This window comes from Leuresthes tenuis, unplaced genomic scaffold (genome assembly GCF_036924035.1).
Source record: "Leuresthes tenuis unplaced genomic scaffold, fLeuTen1.0.hap1 SCAF_10, whole genome shotgun sequence".
Taxonomy (NCBI): Eukaryota; Metazoa; Chordata; class Actinopteri; order Atheriniformes; family Atherinopsidae; genus Leuresthes; species Leuresthes tenuis.
In genome coordinates this window covers 32,375,991-32,398,394 of record NW_027325364.1, presented here as the reverse complement: position 1 = coordinate 32,398,394, position 22,404 = coordinate 32,375,991, and the positions used below count along the sequence as shown (strand labels likewise).

At 41.3% G+C, this 22,404-nt stretch overlaps 1 protein-coding gene across 3 annotated transcripts in view; it reads left to right on the top strand.

The window, feature by feature from the left end:
- Nucleotides 1-22,404, top strand: part of grik2 (glutamate receptor, ionotropic, kainate 2) — a 351,124-nt gene that overhangs the window by 237,711 nt on the left and 91,009 nt on the right. For all 3 annotated transcript variants that reach the window (XM_072394949.1, XM_072394950.1, XM_072394951.1), the window contains exons 12-14: nt 2,016-2,239; nt 8,143-8,261; nt 18,315-18,532. In XM_072394949.1, coding sequence (XP_072251050.1) covers nt 2,016-2,239; nt 8,143-8,261; nt 18,315-18,532 — 561 coding nt within the window. The remainder of the gene's footprint in view (nt 1-2,015; nt 2,240-8,142; nt 8,262-18,314; nt 18,533-22,404) is intronic.

Sequence of the window (22,404 nt, the reverse complement as noted above, 5' to 3'; positions counted from 1 at the left end):
AAATAACATCAGGCAGTTCTCCATCTCAGAGCCCTGATACACAGATATTAAAAACACTATCTCACCATCTGACATTAACAGTGATTGTGTTCTTGATCAGTGCATTTTTGTTGTACAATGCAAAAAACAATACTGCTACAGATCCAAAAATATTTCGATGTAGTCGATTGTTTCAATAATGGGATATTAAGCACAAGTTGTTACCATGTTGTTATGGACTAAAGTCATAGCGGGTGCATGGTACCCATTTAGAAATGACCCGGTTATTACTTTGAAACTCATGGGTTGTATGTAAAAGGATTACCCACTTATCTACTACTAAAACATGTGAAGGTGCCACGTCAGTGCATGCAGATGCTTTAATTGGGTGATTTCTTTTAAAACATTCATGAAAACAATCGCTGATTATTTAGTTATTTATGTCAGTGTGCCATTTTTGTTTCATTTCAAGAGCAGGGTTCATAAATGCTCTCTCTCCTTTATTTTTCCCTTTGTTATGATGATGCTATACTTTGAAACTTAAATATTTGGGTAAAATCTTAAATCTATTACCAGCTGAATGTTTGACCAAGAAAACGTTAAGAACAAAGAGGAGTAGCCCACAGAGACGGGCTACAGCAAGGGTACATAAAAGGGAGAAAATAGGGTGGTAACAAGCAGCACAATTTGAGAATACAGTGATGCAAGGAGAGCATGGATTCTGTTGTGAGTCGTTTCCCCCACAGAGCTTATTAAAACACACACAAGCGCACAATCTGCTCACAACATAGATCATTACACCCAACAAAGTCTCAGTTAGAGTAAACTGCATGGGCAGAAAAATAGCAGGCGCTGCACAGCCAATTGTCAATATCTGACCTTATTAGAAGTTTGCACCCGCAAGGAGTCAAGTCCCCCTTAACTCCTCCACACTTGTCTTCTGCTTCTGTTCTTGATCAGGGCTGTGATTGGCCGTTGTGACAGATAGCCTAGTTTTTACATGGGTTAGAGGCCCAGTCCCCTGTGAGGTGTATTCAGAGTTGGTTTGCCCTACTTTGGCGCACTTGAGTTAGACAGATAGTGATTGCAGCAGACAATGCCTCAGAAGACTCAGGAGAAGTGTACTTGGCGAGAAGTTGTTCGGTTGTGATTGAAATGCTGAATTGAAGTGAAACGAATTGAAAGGGTCATGTTGAAGAAATTTAGCACAATTATCTTTAATTTGTCTAATGTTCAAAGTTGAATAAACACATCCAAATGAATTTAGGCTGTAGAGCTGTGGAGACAGATTCAGAGATACCTCCTATCAGCCAGACTTATGTGAGCAGAGAGCTCAGTCACTCATCCTTAGTGATATATGGCAACCTTCAGAAGAGGAAAAATGAACCAGCTGACCTCGCTGTGAATGTTTGGCATTTTTAGTCACAATGCAGCCTGAAATTTACTGTTAACAACCCCACATCCACATATGGACACATTATTTTCCAAGCGAGGCTATATGAATTACTCCTCGACATCTCTAAAGCATCTTTCCAGATAGGCAAAAAAGTGATTGTGATTTATTATACGCAACTCCTTTAAAAACGTCATATTGATGTTTGTTAAATATCAGAATATACGGCGTGGAACTGCAGCATGTGGTCACAGTAGGATGTTTGATCTTTTTCATGCACCAGCTTCATAAATGTCTTCATCATAACTCTCAACACTATTGATCTAAATATGTAGTCTCTTTACTTCCCAGTACATCAAGTAAAATAAGACCTGTTGATGAAGAGAGAAAGTAGGCAAAAAAGAAAATAAAAACAGCTTTGGCTGTTTAGGCTCGGCTGCAGAGAGAAAGAGGTTAATTTAATAGTGGGAGTATATTTGATGGGTAGAAAGAGAAAGAGGGCTTTAAATTTCTTGCTAAGTGCCTTTGGACAGACTCTGCAGTGTGTAAAGTCCCTGTTTTCTTAATTTGATTGCCTCTAAATGCTTCCTGTACCTGTAACTTAAAGCCTATCCCTCTTCCATTTTATGTTTGCTGTTGACAGAGAGCTGATCTGGCAGTGGCTCCCCTCGCCATCACATACGTGCGCGAGAAGGTTATCGACTTTTCTAAGCCATTCATGACGCTGGGTATAAGTATACTGTACCGCAAGCCCAACGGGACCAACCCTGGGGTCTTCTCCTTCCTCAACCCCCTCTCACCTGATATCTGGATGTATATTCTGCTGGCTTACTTGGGTGTCAGTTGTGTGCTGTTTGTCATAGCCAGGTAACATGTTATTTCAAGTGATTGCAGATCTACACACTGTGCCATCACTTTTTCATTTAGCTTAACATCTAATTAGTAATTAAAGGATACTGACAACTCTGTAACAGTGCTGACACCAATCATTAAAGATCACAGTAAAATGTGTCTAATACTGTTTTAACAAGAAGGATCACAAGGATCATGTGGATATTCACTTTTTTCCATCAATAGATATTCAGAAATTCCTTGATGTCAGAAGAATAACTTGGCATGACTCCAGGGTTATCTTAGGCTGCCTCTACTTACTCTGGTGCCATTTAAGCAGACTTCAGGAAACACTGACATAGCCAGTTACACAGACCATAGACAGATATGTTGTAGGCCTCTCAACCGTTTCAAGGTTATGTGTATGTGTCTGAGAGGTTGTGAACTCATATTGTATGTGTGCATAAGTGTGTGAAGATGTGTCAAACTACATGTGAGCGGCTGCTGCCCCTCTTCTACCTTTCCCTCACTGTCCCTAGTGTCTCAGAGTTCATGCTGTTTCTTCTTTTCTCTTGTTTCCTTCACCTTGCGTCAAATGCAACTGTAACTCAGAGTGCTGCTGTCTTTTTCTGCTGCTATTGCCTCACAGTCTCACCTACCATTCACATTAGTTTGTTTCAAGCACTCATGTCACCAGATCAGCCATATTGTTGCAAAAGTAGTTTTAAATATGATTCCAGTCCTTGTCATCTTTCATGAGGTTGATAAATGAATCTGTACATTTGCTCTTAACTTTCTCCGATGCTGAGAATTTTTTAAGATGTAGTCAGATCTGTCTGCCCAGACTGTTTTGCTACAGCATGAATAATCGAAGTAGTACATATTACTAACTTTCATTTACATAAAACCTTGAATTTAGATGTTGACCAAAGTGTTAGTTTGTGTTGGGCCATTTCCTGCAGTCACAGGCCTCTCAGTGCAACTGATCTGCTGTGCCACTCACATTTAAACTGCATTGCACATGATAAGCAGCGAGGGAGTGCTGTCTTTGCAGATTCAACAGATCGCTAAAAGCTCAAAGTAAGACTGTGGTGAGGATGTACGGCGTTTTGCTTTTCCTTGGTCAGATTGTGTGGATATCAGGTTGTTCCCAGATTTCTAGAGGAGAAAGGTGAAAATTCAGGTGGGTGCAGTTGTTCTCTGAAGTCACAGGGCAATATGGAAAAGAATGATAAAATATGGGAAATCAAAACTGCAGAGTACATTCCAAAAAAAAAAGGAAGTGAGGAATACTAAAATAAGCTCATTTGTTAATCATCAACGAGATCTGTCTATTCTTTGCTCTGTTTAAGTTTCTGAAACTGAATCAGATCCATCGCCGATCTGCAGGGTGCATAACGGCTAAAACCTTGCTTTTGAGTTTATAAATTAACACTATTTACAAGTAGCAGATGACATCAATAAGCCATTTCTGAAATGATCTTTTTTGTTGGCATCTTTTGAATTAAAGCACAAGGCGAAAGGTTTTATACGTTTGATACCTCGATCTAGTAGCTCTTGTTTGTGGCTTCTTTTTGAATCATGGTGAAGAAAAGAAAGAGAAAAAAAAAGTTCACGTTAACTCTAAAACTTTTGGGACACTGGGGCTCTCTTGCAGCCTAAACCCAAATGTTTGATTGTTAACGCTCATCTTTCCTGATGTTACTGGCGTTATGATCACACAAAGGAATAAAAAGCAGCAACTGTCATCTAAGTTGGCTCAGAATATGCACCAATCTAATTAATGTCACAATAAGCAAGTGTTTGGGTAAGTCCCCCCTAACTTTATACCTTCTTTTCTTCTGTACACACATGTGCATGATGAGCTGCAATTGCATGTTTTGTACATAGATTCTAGTACATAACAGTCTCACAAAACTTCAAGAAATGAGATGTCCAAAACTCAGACTACAGTTTGTGAACAGAAAATGTTGAACTTGATTCCTTCCACCATGAAAACTGACTTACTCTCTTTGACATTTATGCCTTCTGTACAATACGAAGGAGATAGATTAGATTTGGTTTATGGTGTTTCCTCAGAAATTCAGCTGAGAGAGCATGGACCTGCAGCTCCACAAAATGAGGCAAAATATTTAGTTTATCTGCCCTTTTTTTTCTTCTATGCTTAACCCTTTCATGGTGGGCAGTTGGATTTTTCTGACTTCCTGTTCACATATTTTATTTGTATAAGTTTAAGAGTCACTCTCATTTCACAAAAGTTTCAAAGACATAACAGGCTAAGTTTAAATCTAACAAGCAGGAGTTTGGCAACATATACTCTGGACTGTGTATGTGTGTACACATCACACATTTTTATCTATGTATGCTTGTCTTTGTGCTGTACTGTGTGAATGTAGTGTGAGAGAGAGAATACCAGAAACTGACCACTATTACACAGTGCAAGAGTTAGATCAGCTTTCTTTCATCCATTTATAGGCCTGTTCCACAAGGATGCACAGCTGAATCCTTCATCTGTTGCACTGCCAACTGCTTGATATCCCCACTTACAGATGTCAGTGTTACTGCAGGTTATTGCTTTTATGTAGCTTTGCAGCTAGCTGTGGTGCAGGTGATATAAGATATATTACACCTTTCCTAAAGCCTGTGCATTATCCACTTGTTACATTTTGGAGAATTAACTTTCAAAAATCTTTCACCTAATTTTTCAAGATATGTCAGAAGCATACATAAAGATTTGTGACTGAACATTTAGGCAGAAAATCCTGGTAATTATGCCTTCACTACAAATCTCGCACAATACTTTTCCCGCATGGATTATTTGACTTTTTTCTCACTCTAATAACATAACTTTTTTTTTTCAGGCACTCTTTCCTTCCAGAGGATCTAAACAGGGATTCCACGAATGTTATATAATGTTTCTAACTAATTTTCCATAGTGTGCAACCACATGAAAATAAATATGGTTGTATAGCTATTGTTTCACTCACCAGAGGGGTCAAACCAAAGAGTAGCAGTCATTCTAGAAATAATACTTAGTGGATGAAAATAAAATAGTTACCTTCGCTATATAATAGATAAAGTGGAGAGCTCTTCATGACTTGGTTTCACATTGTGATTTTCATCCTTGCTGTATTCTCTGCAGGCAGAAACAGCTGATTGTTCATGTGAGTAACATGTTCAGCTCTGATTCGCAGTACACATTTCGATCTGCAAACATAAAAAACATTTTGTTGAATTAAGTTTTTTTTTTTTTTTTAAATCACTGTTAACATTGTCTATTCGGTCTTTTCAATTTTAAAAATCAGCATAATTTTGAAACAGAAAACTGTCTGCTTTTTTATTGGATGCTGTAAAGGGGAGGCATGAGGTAAAGGGTATTTGCAGCTTTTCTGCTTGATATCACATATTCCTGCATATTGCTCTTTTAACAATAGGGAGGAGAAAAGAGCTCCCACACACTTTTAACTCACTGCAGAGTCTTTATAATGTTTCAGTCTGACTGACCTTCACCAGGTCCTTTAATATTTGCAAATTCTCGTAAGAATCATGTCTATTGTGCATGTTTCAAATTAAACTGAATGCTTATGGTTTATTTTAGTGAGGGGCTGGCACTTATCTTCTTAGTAGAGTTACTGGAAAGCCCTTCCTGAGGTGAAAAGCAAGGTGAAGGTAAGATTTATGTAGTTAGTGTATAGCATCTCACACAAGAAAGTTAGAGTTCAAGAAGCAAAAAAATAGATAAAGAAAAAATGTACATGAAACACAAATGAAATAGGTGAATTCAACACGAACAAACACTTCCGCCAGTACTGTGGCAAAGCAAATAAGCGCTTATTTTCCCTGTTAAAGTTTTGACTTTGATAGTAAATTGGTACACACCTACTTTAGAAGCTGAGAAAGGTCATGTGGCGAAAGACGCTCAGACATTTATTTTGATATACCACTGCCAATAATTGAAACTCTATTTGATGGCGCACTGGAAGCAGAGAAGTTAATAAATACTCAGTGCTGCAGAATTTATTACATTGGGTAAAAGCCCAGGTGTAGACATTTAAAGTCTATCAATCTGTGGCAGAACCATTCTGAGTGTTGATTTATCCTTTTGACATTGGCGTTATCATGTGTATTATCAGTGGAGTTTTCTGCCAGTGACCCTGCCCCCATTGTAAGATAAAAGACTCCCGTTATTTCTGGTGCAGCTGAATTCTTATCTTTTTTGTCTCTGCTTATCTCTGCTCTGACCTTGCTCAAAGTTTCGCCCTCTTTTGCAGAGATGACCTGAGATAATGTAAGGGCAGTCTAATTGGATCAAAATGACAGCAAACGGGCCAAACTGTGTTTTTGTGAAAGACAAGCTAAACTATATTGTATCCTGTAAACTGCATCAGTTTAGCATTTTCTCACCTAATCAGCAGCAGAATCCCAGCCAGCCACTCCCATAATCCAGCAATTTACTGATTACAACTCCCCTCATCAATGTTGAATGAATGAAATGCACTCAGCAAAGGATTATGTCACATAGTCACATAGGCCACAGCAAGGTCACAGTTCAGCTGAGCTCAATATGGCATTTGACATTGACAGGCAAGCAAATCTGGACCTAATTGAGTACCGTAAGTGGACAAATTGATTTAAGGCCAAGGATTCGCTTACAGCATAAATCAGGGGGACATTCAAAGGTCCTTGAGATACACAACACAATATCCTCCTGATTGTTGTTGCAAGGGTGAAAAGGAACACAACCATCAACCTCATTATAATTCTGAAACCCATTGGTCATAGGCAACTGTCGTTAAGATGCTGTCATTTCATCGATAGTCATACATCTTCATATAATAATTTATTGCAATATTCAAGATGGTACAGCTGCAGTTTGCCTGGAGGATAAGGATTAAAAACTTAACATGCATTTGAGGTTTCATTTTCATTCTCCTCCACGCAGATGCCACTTCCATTTGAAGTCATGATTTTTTACCTCCAGTGCAGTGAAAAGCCCGTACTAAGACAAGTCTACACAATACATTGCAGTTTAATTAGTCAAAACCTAGTGCAGTGTTTCCCAACCCTGGTCCTGAAGGCACCCTGCCTGCATGTTTTCCATGTTTCCCTGCTCCAGCACACCTGATTCAAAGGAATGGGTCAGGTCTTTAAGCTCTGCAGAAGACTGAGGACGACCCATTCCTTTGAATCAGGTGTGCTGGTGCAGGGAAACATGGAAAACATGCAGGACGGGGTGCCTTGAGGACCAGGATTGGGAAGCACTGCCCTAATGTCTGTTTACCAGCTTGAGTCAAGACAAGGACCCGATCCCCACTCCACTCTAGCATATACCAAATCAGGTCAGGATGCGTAATTGTGGATCAATCAACCTTTACTAATGTCATGTCTCTTTTATTTAACATAAATAAATGAGAAATGTCTTTGTTTGAGGAGTGTGTTGAGTGAGATGGAGCACAAGGTCCAGTGTGGGTATGATGGGAATGAACTGTTTATTAGATTATAGATTATAAGGATTATTAGTTTTTTAGTCTTACTATGGAGGGTTATTTTCAGAACCTACTGATTAAATCACAAAGGAAATTGCCTTTGACATGAACATGTCTACAAGAGGAGCCACTTTTGTATTCTGAGTAGTGCTAATTCAAAGCCCCTCCTAAATCACTTAATGTGATTAGAGTTGAAAAACAGAGATTCAGATGAGCAGGCAATTTCTTTTTTTTATCACAGTGGGGGATGGGGTGGGTGGATGGGGGCGGGGACATGTGTGCATGAAGGCATTTGTTTACTGATTCAGGAGGTGTCTCTTCACAACTAACTAACCTTTGTTTTCTTTCCACTGTCTTACCAGGAAATATCTTTTTATTGTGTAGTGTTCAATTGTCTCTTTCACCAACGACACTAAACATATGTTTGTGTGTGTTTTCTGTTAATTATCACAGGTTTAGTCCCTACGAGTGGTATAACCCCCATCCTTGCAACCCTGACTCGGATGTAGTGGAAAACAATTTCACCCTGCTTAATAGTTTCTGGTTCGGAGTTGGAGCTCTCATGCAGCAAGGTAGACGCCTTTGCCTACCCCTGTTTTTCAAGCACAATTCCCACTTTTTTGCTGGGGATCAACCTTCCTCTATGACCAGGCCCATGACTATGCATGGGGGCCTCTGTGCATGTGGCTAGATGCTTTACAGATAGAGTCCTAAAGGATGGATTGAGAGGAATTGATGAGATTGGTAAATCAGTATGATGCTCCTGCATGCTTTCCATCTTCATGTGACTTACTCTTCATGTCCCTCCATTCTTCCTTTCCCCACCAAGCTATAGTCACCTAAACAGGTAAGTTCACCTATCAGAATACATGAGATGGATCAAGTGGGTGAGATTGAATGAGAATGTGACTGCATCAACTTTGCCTGCTGGTTGGTTCTGTTCTGTTTCCTTCTGCCAAACTATCTTCTCAACTAGTTGGCATCATCAAACTGAAGAAGTTAGCGAGATAATGGAATAATAATAATTAGTTGGACTTTGCCCTAAAGAAAAATGCATGTCAGTGAGAAATATTTTGCATCTATTAAATGAGCATTTCTTCCAGCGAAAATGGCAACACAATACATTTACAAGAAGTTATGATTTAGGGTGTGCAAAGTAAAGCATGCCTTGCATCTGTGGTGGAATGCAGCGCATAAAGAGCTAGCTGCTAGAGTCAAAGCTGCTTAAAAGGGTCAGTTCATGTTTTTAGTGAATCAGTAAGGGAGTTTTTCATGTTTTTTTCATCTTTGCTCCACTATAATGATATCAAAATAGTATCAATATATATATATGACTAGATCCCATGAAAGGTACATGCAGTTTTTTTGTATGAAGTGACCCTTTAAGAGTGACATTTCAGTTTTCCCCAGGATTCAGAATAAAACATATCCGTTTGGCTGGTTGCATGCTATGACTTTTTTACTATTTCAACTACTTGCTTAGTAATAATCCAAAATTAGAGGGTTTTTTTTTCATTTATATGACTAAAAAAGTGTAAATACTATTCAAATTATTTGAAAATAAAAGATTGTGACTGTTTGTTTTTGTGATCTCATCTCCGCCTATCACGCCCCACCTCACAGCCACCACTCAATAAAGAACACTAATTAGGATCTAGTCAAGGTTTATTTAGATGTGCTACATTTTAGCTGCTGGACAGTCCATAGTAGTGTAGTGCTCTTTGAAAAGCAAACGATAAAGAATTGGAGGTACAACCAGTTGAGAAGATGTGGCTGAGAACCAGAAATGACTAAGATAGGCATATACACAGTGTCTGCATGGTACAATGCTAGTCTACACTGTAGAGAGGCTCCCTTGCGTGGTGGCCTGCCACGCTCCCCAGAAAACTGTGGGATGTGCCATTTGGTCATGACGTTACCTTGGGTACATGACAGTCAGCCCCAACCAGGCTCTCTTTTGGTTCGACTCACCTCTCTGTGTGGGTCGCCCCTTGTTTTCTGTTCAGGGTTCTGTGGTGGAACAGGATAAGAAGCTCGAGGATGGTAACGTGTTCCACTTTTAAACCTGCATTTTAAACTGGGTCGAACATGGAACAAACAAAATCAAGTTTTAGTCATTATGAATATGTATTTGTTTTTGTGTCTGTTAACTTGACCTTTGTTCTGGGTTGTTTCTTGTCGAATGGGCACAGTGGGTGGCTGGTGGCCTTGTTCGGTGACTTTGATGCTGCAGCTGAATCATCATTACATAGATTAAAACTGATCAAGTTCACGTTCACAGTTCACCATCTTAAATTCTGAACATAGTTCTCAGTCCCAAAACTAACAAGTTTTCATTTTTTCCCTCTACTGGTTCTATGGAGCACTTTAACATGAGCCCCATGGGAATTTTAGCAGATGTATGCATATCTCTGCTCTTATCACTAACCATCAACATACTAAATTTCAAAGTGTTAAAGAAAAAATGTTTTTAGTACATCGCCTACATTATTGGCCGATTTTTGCACACTGATGAAAGCTTATTAAACAGCAGAGGCCCAGTATATCACCTAATGTCTCTAATTGTTCTAATGCATTTTCATTAGTTGACAATAGTATGTTAGCATATAACTGTTGCAGAAATCAATGCAAAATCTGTGTATTCTGCTGGAGTGCGCACCCATGGGGATGCAAGCAAAATTCTGCATGAAAATGTTGTTCAGTGCAGTGAGAAAGGGCTGCGGCCACCTCACATTCTCGTTCAGTTAAAAAATCCAATGAAAATATGAATGCCACAAACGAATGTGCCCATTTTAACACATTCATGCAAACAATCACTTTTGCTTTTTCGACCTCCAGATCACTTTTTCTATTTTCTGTGTTTGATCTTGTCTTAAATTTTAAAGTGTAGTTTAATTAATTTTAAAGTGAACGGCAGCTCAGGAGGCAGAAGCAACTCTTAGACATACAAAGATTGTGGGTAATGTTCAAATAGGCGGGGGAGATATGAGGCTTGGCCCAGGAAAACCGGTGTGGAGTAGAGTAGGTCCCAAAGATAAGAGATAGTTGTTGAGCAAGTTCATATACAGGAGGAAATGTTAAGGGGTACAAAGGCAGTGGCTCAGGCTAAGCAGGGACAGTGGTTGAATTGGGAAGGTGTAGAGAAGAAAAAGCTTTTTGATAGGGCCAACATATGACGTATTGCCATCTCCCCAGAACCTAAAACTCTTGGTAAATGGAGACCCGCTATGTTTGTTATGTTCAAGGACTGCAACTCAAAGGCATATTTTGTCAGGTTGTAAGGTTAGTCTGTCACAAGGCCGTTATACGTGATAACATAACCAAGTATTAAGAAGCTTAGCTGCAGGTATTGAAGATAACCGAAGGAAGGTAAATTTAGGAGGGTCTAAGGCAGAGTGGCAATTCAATTAGTTTGGGGGGGGGGTAATAAGGCAATAAGGAGGCAAGGTAGCTTAGAGGATGCTTGTGATTGGGAGATGCAGGTAGATTTCGGAGGAAAGCTTGTTGTTCCCAGGAAACAGCCTCTACAAATCTAAGGCCTGATATAATCTTATGGTCGAGGAGCAGAATGAGAGTTGATTTCAAAGAGCTGACTGTTTCTTGGGAGAACTTAGCTGTAGAAGCATCTCAATGGAAAAAGCTTGGGTATGTGGAGTTGGGGGCAGAAACAGAGCAGCGAGGATGGAAAGTTAGGATCTGTCCAGTGGAAGTAGGACGCAGAGGATTTGTTGTAAAGTCTGTTGTCTCATTGTTGAGGGAGTTGGGTGTAAGTGGACAGAGTTTGAGGAAAATAGTGAAGGAAGTGTCAGACGAGGCAGCAAAGTCCAGCCAATGGATTTGGATTAGAAGAAGCAATAGCAGCTGGGGGCCCAGCAAGGGGAGCACTTAGGGTAAACAAACTCCTCTGAAGAATCAAGGAAGAAATCCAGGATGTAGTTAATTGGAGGGTGTGGCCCATTTGAGCCTTTTGAAATCAGGCAGCCATTTTAGGTGAGTTGGCCTGTATGGCCTTGTTTTTGCTGGCATTTTAGTGATTGTAGGACTGTTTAGGTGAGTTTGTCTGCTGAATCTGCAAGTGAGTCTTGTCCTGCCTCCACCTCTGGCACCCTCTTTACTTTCATTACCCCCTACCCGAACCAGGGTTTGAATCTCCACCCCGCTATGGCTGGTGTGCAGTTGGTGAGAGGCTGGGGTAGCTGATAATAATGCTGCTTGTGAAAGGAAAGGTGGTTGTTGTGGTGTGAGGAGCAATGATGGCTGGCATTAGGGGAGTGACTTTGGGACGCCAGTGATCACTGTCTAGCCTCCTGGAGGTGTCGTGGGCCCAACCAGACGAAACACTGATGAAAGGAGGTTCCCACCTGATGACCCCAATGACCTGTTGGTCAGCACTGCACTCTGATCTATATAGGCATTATAGGGATCAAGAGGGATCAAATCAGACTTAGGAAGGGTGGCCGTCGACCAGCTAGGGTTTGAGAGGGCAGAAAAGTGTGTGTGTGTGTGGACACACACACACACACACACACACACACACACACACCATAACACCATAACATCATTCAAAGGATACCTGTTGGAACAGGGAAACACAAGTTAATGACCACAATGATGCCAATTGTACATAATATCATATGAGAAATTAAACATGGAAAAAAAGAGAGCAAAGTGAGGAAAGGTGTGACAGATGAGGTCCCCCAGCAGTCTAGGCCTATAGTGATGTTTGGGATGTTTCAGGATCACCCAAGCCATCCCTAACTATAAGCTTTATCAAAAAGGAAAGTTTTAAGCCTAATCTTAAAAGTGGAAAGGGTGTCTGCTTCCTGAATCCAAACTGGCAGCTGGGTTCACAGAGAGGGGCCTGATAACCGAAGGCTCTGCCTTCCATTCTACTTGTAGATACTCTGGGAACAACAAGTAAACCTGCAGTTTGGGAGCGAAGTGCTCTGTTAGGAAAATATCTTACAATGAGATCTTTAAGATATGATGGAGCTTGGTGATTAAGAGCTTTATGTGTGAGGAGAAGAATCTTAAATTCTATTCTGAATTTAACAGGGAGCCAATGAAGAGAAGCTAAAACTGGAGAAACATGATCTCTGCTGTTAGTTCTCATCAGAACTCTGGCTGCAGCATTTTGGATCAGCTGGAGGCTTTTCAGGGGATATGTGGGACAGCCCAATAATAAAGAATTACAGTAGTCCAATCTTGAAGTAACTAATGCATGGAGCAGTTTTTCTGCATCACTAAGTGTTCCTGATTTTAACAATATTCCAAAGTTGAAAGGCAGTCCTAAAAAGCTCTTTTATATGTGCGTCAAATGATAAATTCTGATAAAAAATGTAGCACTGTAGCACCAGAAGTCAACAAAACACCACCTTGAGTAATTATATAGGTAGACAATTTCTACCTGAAGCGCTCAGGTCCAAAGATAATGACTTCAGTTTTGTCTGAATTTAGAAGCAGACAGTTCTGAGTCATCCAGGTCTTTACGTCTTTAAGACAGGCTTGTAGTCTGACCAACTTATTGGTTTCATAGATAAGTACAGCTGAGTATTATCAGAATCAGAAATCACTTTATTTCGCCAAAATTACAATGTACACTGGAATTTGATCTGGTAACAGTGCCACAGAGCAATAAAATAAAGTAGAAATAGCAATAACAATATGGTAAATACAATATGTACAATTTGAATGGAATTTTCAGAATGAAATACAATTAGTTGACCTGGAGTATGTACAGGATGGCAGGAATGAATGTTATAATTATAATATAATTATGTTATAATTCCCTCCGGGGGAGGGGGTGATGGCAGGGCTTTTTCTTTTGTAGTTGGTGATGGTTCTAAGGGTACTCCACACAACTACAGTCGTTGGTGCCCGAATCACGCTCAAGTCTGGCACTATAGTCTCTTTTAGCCTTTTTAATGGCCCTCTTGAGGTCCTCTCTGGCCAGCCTGAATGTGTCCATGTCACCTTCTCTGAATGCCTGCTCTTTCTGGCGTCTGAGCTCTCTGGGCTGCTTGGAGAACCAAGGCTTTTGGTTGTTGTACCTCGTGTTGGCTTTGGTTGGGAGGCAGACCTGCTCACAGAAGCTGATGTAGGAACATACAGTGTCAGCAAAACTGCCATTGTCATCATCAGGGACCCTCAGTGATACCCAGTCAGTAGACTCCATGCAGTCCTGAAGCATGTCCCTTGCCTCTGAAGTCCATCTCGTCGCTGTAGTCCTGGATGGTTTGGACCTTTTCAGTTGCTGTCTGTATGTGGGGACCATCCGTATAATGCTGTCCAAAGGGGGCACGGGGTATGGAGCGGTATGAATGTTTTATGGTGGAGTAGAAGTGGTCCAGGGTGTTGTTGTCCCGCGTAGCACACGTCACCAGCTGTTTGTAGTTCGGCAGCTCCTGTGAGAGATTACAGGTGTTGAAATCTCCCATCACAAGAACTGCCAAGTTTGGCAGAGAGGTTTCCACGTTGGAGATCTGCTTAGCCAGCCGTTGTAACGCTTCGCGGGCGGGTGCTTGCAGAGGGATGTAAACTCCCACGAGGATGAAGGAGGAGAACTCTCTCCGGGAGTAGTAAGGTAATGTAACTCCACAGCGGTGTCGGAAACTCCGTCATGCAGTCAGGTCTCACAAAAGAAGAGAGCAGAGTTCCTCTGGAAGTCTTTGTTAGTCCGTAACAGAATGCTGATTTCGTCCATTTTATTGCACAGAGAGCGTACGTTGGACATGCAGATAGCAGGGAGCAGAGTACGATGTCCTCTTCGCCTTCACCTGCGCTGGACACAGGCCAGCATAGCAATGGAAATTTATGCCTTGCTGTCTAATAATGTTACCTAATGGAAGCATATATAAAATAAAAAGGACCGGTCCCAGCACAGAACCCTGAGGAACTCCATAACATACTCTGGTGTATGAGGAAGATTCTTCATTTACAATAACAAACTGGAATCTATCAGATAAACATGACTTAAACCAGCCTAATGCAGTTCCTTTAATCCCAATAAGGGACAGTCAGTGCTTGGGATTCAGTGGGAGCACATTGTCAGCTGCCATGGAGATGCTGGGCAAACTTTGATGGTACCCCTCCCCTAATGCATCCAATTCTGATTGACTTGGATTTATGGTTTGAAAGTGGTCTGTAAATTTAGCCTCAAGGTTTGAGCAATGGTTATGTACTTACCAGGGATCACAGTCATGCGTCAATCGTTATCAAAAGCTGGCATGATGCCAAATAAGAGAGTGCCTCCCACAATAGCAGCCACACAGAAAGAGAATTGTTGACATTATATTCACCAGACAGCCACAACATTAAAACCACTGAGGGGTAAAGTGAGAGGTGATGTAATGTTCTGGTAGAATATTCTGCATACCTGTATTCAGATGGAAGAAAACAACAAGGAGTCTGACGTGTTCACTGTGCCTCCAGACACCCCAGATACTAATTTGAAGGGATATGATGGCATCTGTGGGAAGAAAACCCAATCTACTTAGACCCGAACCCACAGCCCGTAAGACCTTAAGGATCTCTTGCTACTGTCCCAGAACCAGACACCCCAGGACACATTCAGGTGTTGTCTGTCTATACCGTCACTGGTCAGAGCTCATGGGCAGCATTACGACTATTTACTTAATTTTAGCCTTGTGGTTATGTCATGATTATAGGTGTAGAATGCTTTTGTGTAATGTATGAGTGTTTTATGTGAATGGGTGCTTGAGAAAAACATTTACAGCTCTTTGTAGACCTTGATTAGATTAAAAGGGTACTATATCAGAGTGTAAATTTACCTTTTAACTGGCAATTATGACACTCTGCCACTTCCATTTGTTCCGGCAATACTGTATGCAGTCAGTTCTTCCATCACACAATTTATGAAGTGCCGCTTCTTCGCAACTGGATTGTCTATTCTTAAATGGACAATGAATTAGAGTTGCACGATACCCACGGTACCCATGGTACCCCGCGGTGCCAAATCATTACAGTTCCTACTATACTAGAAATTCTACACAACAGTACTACCGTGGATTACTATACTATTGGTGCCAGTTTCCGCTACACAGCGGCCGCCTCGACCATCCTCCCGGCTTCTCACCGCTTGCTACTCCCTTGTAAACAAACCCACAGGCACCCACTGCAACCGAACTACTCAGCTGCTGAATGATTGGCTGTTTGCCTGTTACTGGTGGCCTCCGGGATATGATAGGCTGTTTCCGCACACTGGGTCCGCCCATCTGTTTGCTGATTGGTTGTTCGTGTGTTTCTGACGGCTAGAACGAACTCCATGTAGACAGCTCAGCTTCGATAGAAATTCGCCTCAAAACTTAAGTTCTGACTTAAGATGCACACACAGCGGTCACAAACACGAGACAACACACACTCACACACACAGTCAATATGGCAGAAGTACCAGGCCCGAGCGGCAAGTCTACCGCAGTGTGCTCTTGGCACCACTAAAAACAAACTCCAAAAGCCATATTTTTGGGGATTTTAAACAAGGCACAGACGGTAATGCAATAGAAATGGCCGTCCACTGTGCAGGCGCTGCCACCGAGCTATAGGAGCCAAAGGAGGCAACACATCCAGCGTCATAAAACACCTGCAGTGTCGTCACCCAGATTTATATGTGGAAAACCAGGTTAATATTTCCTGTTTATTTTCTAACTGGCTAATATTAGGCTATATGCTCCGTGTACAGGCTGAAGAATGAAGAGTTAAAAGATGTTAAAGTATAGTTTTCACAGGGAATCAGTTCCTGTTCATTGTATTTTGTACTATGTTTTATGTTGGAGAAGAAGCATTATTTTGTGAAATAGATTTTTTTTAAAGACAGTGGATATATATCTATATATATATATATATACATATATATTATGTTTATCATGCATATAACAACATACGTAATCAATCAGTATTTATAAGTTGTACAAATACATTGCAGTTCATGAAAATAATAATAATAAAAAAAGGCTGCAGTATCGCAATAATACCCGGAACCGTGATACTTTGTCTGGTATAGTGTCATGGTTACTTATTTTGGTATCGTGACAACTCTACAATGAATAGAAGGAGGAAGCATATCATTGTCCTTGGTAGTAGAGGAACCAAGGTTGGGTTACTGGCTCAAGCATATTTGTTCAATTTCACATGCGTTGACATTTATGAAAGAAAAGTGTGCAGGATCGAGCCTGTGCACAGATTTATACATGTGGATATTTTTGTGAGTTAGAACTTTTCAAATTTTGTTAGTTAGAGTTGGAGTTGTCCATGCAGAAGGAAAGTACCAAAAGCTATTTGGAGTATATAAAAAGCAAAATCGATTGAATTACAATAAAGGCATAAAACAGTACTAATAGCAATGGCAATTGATAAGTAACAAAAGCAAAATTATAATGGGATGACAAAAGTGACTCAGAAATAACAATTAGGTAATAAACCAATAGAAAAAAATACAATATGGAAAACAATAAGGAATTATTTAATTTACATAAAAAGATAAATAAGAAAATATATTTGCACACGGAGTCATATCCTTCTTTATGTAGTTTCATTAATTTTCTTTAACAAATTTTTGGTGTTTTTGTGGCACTCATTTCATACCATAAAGTGTGCTCCCTCAAGCCTCCTGTTCCTTCTCTTTGGCAGTATATATTGCAGCTGCAGTTAGTTTGTCATCTTTTTCTTACAGCATACTCCCTCACCTAATAGACAGCTCACTCAAGGAAATGTATAAGAGAAAGTTTGATGAGAAGTGAAAGAGCAGAATGAGGCTATAATAAAGCTAGCAGAGCACAAGTTCTTAACCTCTCCTCTATCTCCCACTTGAATCACTTTTCTTTTTTTGTGAATGTACAAAATCCCTGTGTTCAACTGCTTAAGGTGTTTGAGTAGAATCCTACTGATATTATCCAGGTCCATCTCTTTCACCAAAGCAACATATCTCCCTCCCTCACTCACTCTCATTCTGCCCTCACACAAATGCTACTTCATTACCTACATTATGTAAAAAACTTAAACTTAAACAGTCACTCTCACAATCTAAGACAGGGAAATTAAATACGTAATGTCACTTGTATAATAAAGTAAATGCTCACAGATTTGGCAAGTTTACCTTTTATAAATGTATTAAATATCCCAGTGGGGAATTATTGCAAACCAACATGAAAGGGATACTCTTTGTACAATCGTATAAGAACCTGGTGCACCAAAGGGCACTATTGTGGAACAGGTAATGGTGTTAAAATGTATTTTCTGGAAGTGTTCAATTTCCGTTGATCCCAATGGCTGTACAAGCCATTAACAGGCCATCTATATATCAGCAACTCACCTAAACTGGTTTCCCTAAACTGATCACTTGGTGTTATGAGTGGAACAGGTAGAGGAAATATTTTGGTTGTAGGAGACGGTACTGTATTCACAATTTATTTTTTTCCAACAAACAAACTATTGAGTCATCAGTAAAGAACGAATCATCAGTCACCATGACTGCCCACTCTGTCCACTGTGCCTTTGTTTCTACCTATGTAATCCAGGCAGTAGACTATTCTGGCCTAGCCTGAGTGCTGCCCCCTCCCCAGCCTAATGCTGTACCCGGTCTTACCCACTTCTGTGTTCCCCTCGTTCAGGATCTGAGCTTATGCCGAAAGCCCTCTCCACCAGAATTGTAGGAGGAATCTGGTGGTTTTTCACACTCATCATCATCTCCTCCTACACGGCAAACCTGGCGGCCTTCCTAACTGTGGAGAGGATGGAATCACCCATTGACTCTGCAGATGATCTGGCCAAGCAGACAAAGATTGAGTATGGAGTGGTAGAAGATGGCTCCACCATGACCTTTTTCAAGGTAAGTGCAATGTTTTCTCATTAAGAGGATGAAGTGTGATGCTGCTCTGTATCACCTGGGATGTGCAGGCTTGCATTTGGTTTTGTAGATTTTCTTTTTTCTTGACAAGGTTTGTACAGCGATAATGATTATGTAACAGCTCCATGATATATATATATTTTTTTCTTAAAATTTGTGCACACTAATTTTTTCAAATACAAATCTGTGAAATATTATCACTTAATCTATATACAGAATAACTTCATATCAGATATAAAAATTTGATAACAATATCAAACTAACCTCAAGTTTTCTATGCTAAACAACAAATCTGAAACTTTTTGTTTTTATCAACATAAGGAGCACTTGTGACTTAGAAGTTCCAGAAATGAATCGTTAACTCCATTAGTAAATATGTAAAGTACTATGCAGTTATGAGATAACCTGCTTGTATTTCTAATATCTGTGACATGACAGCTCTACTCTACATATTATACAAAGTGAGCATAATGACTCAAAACATCAATAGAAAATATAATTAGCAAGTTAGAATGTCTTGTAGTTTTTTAGAATAGAATAGAACAGAAAAGAAAACTACTTTATTCATCCCCCAGTGGGGAAAATTCAAAATTAGTCAAATAGCTAAATTTTTTAAAAAATATTTCAAATGATTGTATATTAAAACAATAACAACAATAATAATAAGTAAATAAATAAAACCGAAAAACTGGAGGCGTTTTAAACCATTGCTTCCCTCCGTGATTATGGGGAACGTCAACTCGCCGCTGAACAAGATGGATGAGCTGTCCGCTCTGAAAAGCCAACGGATTTACCGCGAGTGCAGCTTGTTCATCCTGACCGAGACATGATAGCATACCAGACACTAACGTGGATCTGCGGGGATTTACAGCAGTAAGAGCCGACAGAGACACAAAGGCATGTAGGAAAAGCAAAGGTGGGGGACTCATCATCTACATCAACAACCGTTGGTCCAACCCCGGCCATGTCACAATCAAGGTAGTGTTGTGTTGTCCTAATCTGGAGCTGCTAGCTGTTAGCCTGCGGCCATATTATCTTCCCTGGGAGTTTAGTAACGTGATCTCCCTCTGTGTTTACATCCCTCCGAGGGCGGTAGCAGAGGCTGCCTGTGACAGGATACACAGTGTCACAGCACGGCTGCAAATGCAACATCCTGAAGCTTTCATGATAATATCTGGAGACTTCAATCATGTCACCCTGGACTCCACCCTGGCTGCTTTTCAGCAGGTTGTCAACTGCCCCACCCGGAAGAACAGGACAATTGACTTACTGTATACCAATGTTAAGGAGGCATACAGAGTCACTGCTCTGCCCCCACGGGGCAAGTCAAATCACAACCTGGTGTACATACAGCCCCAGTACACCCCCCTGGTCCAAAGACAGGCTGTCTCCACACGGTCCATCAGAAGATGGACCCCACAAGCAGAAGCCCTGAGAGACTGCTACGACACCACAGACTGGGATGTTCTGCTGGGCACACATGGTGAGCACATAGAGGAGATGACTCATTGTCTCACAGACTATATTAACTTCTGTGCAGATGTGGTTGCCCCCACCAAGACTGTTCGGTGCTACCCAAATAACAAACCATCACAGAGGAAGGCGAAAAGCTGCATGAAGGAGGCAAAAGACTGCTACAGGCAAAAGGTGGAGCAAAAGCTGGAGGAAAACAACATGCGGGACGTATGGGAAGGTGTTAGAACTATCATTGGACACAAAGCCAGGACCAGCCGTGAGGGGGGAGGTGTGTAGCGAGCCAACGACCTGAACACCTTCTTCAATAGGTTCAGCCACTCCACCCCACCCTCCTCCACCACCACATCATCTCCAGTCACATAGCACAGCAGCACTCTCCTCCTCTTTCATCCTCCAGCGTCCACAGGCATCCCCCCCAAACCTCCTCAGGCCTCAGGTACAGCACACTGAGGACCCCCTACAGTTTGCCTACCAGACAGCAGGTGGTGTGGAAGATGCCTTCCTCTACCTCCTACACCGAGCCCACTCACATCTGGACCAGGGGAGCGGCACTGTCAGGATTCTCTTCCTGGACTTTTCTAGTGCCTTCAACACAATCCAGCCCCTTGCATTCCAGGAAAAAATGAACAGAATGCAAGTGGACACCTGCCTGGTTGCTTGGATTTCCAGCTACTTCACCGACACACAGTATGTCAGGCTGAAGGACATCACATGGTCAGCAGCACTGGAGCACCACAGGGGCTTGTACTGTCCCCCATCCTCTTCCGTGGTTGCCAGCGTCCTGTCCTACGCTATGGCGTGCTGAGGAAGGCACGAAACTTGACCATCTGGCTACAGTGGCAGAGAGGAGAACAATGCACAAACTCCTGGCTATACTCTACAATGGCAGCCACCCTCTGCTCACTGTCATCAGCAGCCAGAGAAGCCTGTTCAGCGGGAGGCTGCTTCTCCCCAAGTGCAGGACCAACAAACTCCTTTGTCCCCCATGCCATCTAACTGTTTAACTCCTCACTGGGAGGGAGGAGGGGTAACAGAAGGACATAGGGACTGTAGGATGGGTGGCAGTCAGTCAGTCAAGACATGCAATAATCTCTGTGGTGTGCAATAATCTTACTTCTTACTGTATACTTAATTTTATGTACGTATTATTATTCATTAGCATCACTATTATCATTATTATTATTACTACCATTTTCATTACAATTACTAGTATACTATTATATTATAATTATTATCTTTATCTCTATACGGGTGCTGGTGTTGGGTGTTTTCCACTTCCCAAAGAGATTATTATTAAAGTTATCTATCAATCTATCCATCTATCCATCTATCCATCTATCCATCCATCCACCCATCCATCCATCCATCCATCTTTTTCTGATGCACATCTTCAATGTCGCATGGAGGTGGCATAGTGGGGGGATGGTTCCTATCTTTAGAAAGGGGGATCAGAGAATATGTCTATCAGAGGATGACACTACTCAGCCTACCCAGGAAAGTTTACTCCAGGGTGTTGGACAGGAGGCTATCAAACCTCAGATTCAGGAGGATCAGTGTGGTTTTCATCCAGGTTTTGGAACAGTGACCCAGATCTTTACCCTTGCAGAGTTGCTGAATTGGTCATGGGAGTTTGAACATCCAGTCGACATGGATTCTGTGGACCTTGAGAATGCTTATGACTGTGTCCCCAAAGAAATTCTGTAGGGGGTGTTGCAGGAGTACGGGATACCAGGATTGCTTTTGCATGCTATTCTGTCCCAATAGTATAACCAAAGCAACAGCTGTGTCTGCATCCTTGGCACAAAATCAAGCTTGTTTACAGTACATGATGGACTTCGAATGCTTCTGTCATGATCATATTTGCAATTTTCATGGACAGGATCTCAAGGTGTAGTCAGAGAGGATGGTGTCTGAATTTGGAATCTTGGGGTTGCATCTCTGCTCTTTGTAGATTTTGTGTTTCTTTTGGCTTCTTCAAACCATGACCTTCAGCTTCTTTCCACATCTAAGGCCATGGTTCTCAAACAGAAAAAGGTGGAGTGCTCCCTCCAGGTCAGGAATGAGTTTCTGCCCTAAGTAGAGGCGTTTAAGTATCTCAAGATTGCAAATTGGAGTAAAAGATGGACTGATGGATTGGGAGAGATTAAGCAGTAATAAGGGTACTATGCCAGTGAAGCTGGGCCCAAGCCAAATGGCAGAGCTTTTGATTTGCTGGTCCCTTTTTGTGTCAACTTTACTATGGTTACAGCATTTTGTTAGTGACCAAGAAAATGAGGTCACTGATGCAAGCAGTTGTAATAAGTTTCCTTTGGATAGTGGGTGGGTTCAGCCTCAGAGATAGGATGAGGAGCTCGGAGAAGAGCCGCTGCTCCTCTGCA